General features: G+C 48.8%; 1 protein-coding gene across 1 annotated transcript in view; it reads right to left on the bottom strand.

The window, feature by feature from the left end:
* Positions 1 to 658: 658 nt before the first annotated feature.
* The window catches only part of ppp1r16b (protein phosphatase 1, regulatory subunit 16B), a 30,263-nt gene continuing 29,108 nt past the window's right edge, over positions 659 to 1,813 (bottom strand). Inside the window, exons 7-9 of the mRNA XM_016575855.1 lie at positions 1,128 to 1,503; positions 1,006 to 1,007; positions 659 to 922 (exon numbers count right to left, since the gene is read on the bottom strand). Of these exons, the coding sequence (XP_016431341.1) occupies positions 659 to 922; positions 1,006 to 1,007; positions 1,128 to 1,503 (642 nt within the window). The remainder of the gene's footprint in view (positions 923 to 1,005; positions 1,008 to 1,127; positions 1,504 to 1,813) is intronic.

Below are 1,813 nucleotides of genomic sequence, written 5' to 3' on the forward strand. Positions count from 1 at the left end.
CATAGTTCCGAGAACTATTGGCGGAAGATCCCGCTTTTTGGGGAAGTTCTAGGAACTATGGAAAGGTTCCTCCGGTGCGAAAGCGCTTTAAAGGATTAGTCCACTTCCAGAATAAAAATGTCCTGATCATTTACTCACCCCCGTGTCATCCAAGATGTTCAAGTCTGTCTTTCTTCAGTCGCAAAGAAATTACGTTTATAAATTAAGTTTTTCTCCATATAGTGGACTTCAGTGGTGGCCAGTGAGTTGAACGTCTAAAATGCAGTTTCAATCAAAGAGCTCTACACGACCCCAGCCGAGGAACACTTTTTAACCACATAATGCTCGGCTAGCGTTAGCTCTGCGATGCGTGTCTTTATTAGCTGATGTTGGAAAGGTCACACGCGGCTAGTTCTTCATCTTTGTACTTCGTTTAAAAACTCCTCCAACTTTAAAATCATCCGACATCGTTGTTTTATCTTTGTTGTAACGGGCATTTGACTTCTTTTTATGCATGTTTGCTTTGTAAACACTGGGTCGGTGCTTCCACCTGCTTCACGCCTGACCTTTCCAACATCAGCTAATAAAAACACGCGTCGCAGAGCTAATGCTAGCCAAGCATTTGTGGTTAAAAAGTGTATAAATATAATTGTTTTTCAGAAAATGACTGATGGTTTGGCTAGATAAGACTCTTATTCGAGCCGTTTCCCAGGTGGCCGTTGAGGACGGGCTGGCTGAGGAGTTTGGCGGCGGCGCGCTGCTTCTTGAGTTCAGACAGCGTCTGCGCACGCTCTTTGGGCTTGAGCTCCTCGGGGTCACAGGGGTCAGGGGTCACGGGGTCACCGTTAGACGTGGGCGACGCTGGAGTGCTGGAGATGCAGCCGTTCTGTCGGCCGCCGTCCTTCAGGATCCCCAGCGCTCGAGGAACGTCATCAGGCTGCGTCTGCGCAAACAAGGACAGAACATCACAACGGAAAAAACACCTGATCTACAGTGAAGCTGTGCGCTGAGTGACTTGGATTAAACCGCTTGATTTATATGGATTCATTTTAAGATGCATTTATGACCCTTTTGGATCTTCTAAGTTGTGATTACCTGGAGTTTCAGTAGCAGGACAGAAACGTCTAGGTTCTATTAAAATATGTGACTCTGGAGCTCGTCTTCTATTGGCTGCTTGAACCTCAGCAGGGGCGGGTCTCCGCTGGCCGGCGTGAAGTAGACCGCGCTGCCATTGGACGAGACCAGCGGCATGCGCGGATCTTCCGGACTGGGTTTGGTCGAGCCGTTTCCCAGGTGGCCGTTGAGGACGGGCTGGCTGAGGAGTTTGGCGGCGGCGCGCTGCTTCTTGAGTTCAGACAGCGTCTGCGCACGCTCTTTGGGCTTGAGCTCCTCGGGGTCACAGGGGTCAGGGGTCACGGGGTCACCGTTAGACGTGGGCGACGCTGGAGTGCTGGAGATGCAGCCGTTCTGTCGGCCGCCGTCCTTCAGGATCCCCAGCGCTCGAGGAACGTCATCAGGCTGCGTCTGCGCAAACAAGGACAGAACATCACAACGGAAAAAACACCTGATCTACAGTGAAGCTGTGCGCTGAGTGACTTGGATTAAACCGCTTGATTTATATGGATTCATTTTAAGATGCATTTATGACCCTTTTGGATCTTCTAAGTTGTGATTACCTGGAGTTTCAGTAGCAGGACAGAAACGTCTAGGTTCTATTAAAATATGTGACTCTGGAGCACAAAAGCAGTGTTAAGTCGCTGGGGTATATTTGTAGCAATAGCCAACAATACATTGTATGGGTCAAAATTATACATTTCTCTTTTATGCCAAAAAT

Source organism: Sinocyclocheilus rhinocerous, unplaced genomic scaffold (assembly GCF_001515625.1).
Source record: "Sinocyclocheilus rhinocerous isolate Xijiao unplaced genomic scaffold, SAMN03320098_v1.1 scaffold203, whole genome shotgun sequence".
In the NCBI taxonomy this organism is placed as follows: Eukaryota; Metazoa; Chordata; class Actinopteri; order Cypriniformes; family Cyprinidae; genus Sinocyclocheilus; species Sinocyclocheilus rhinocerous.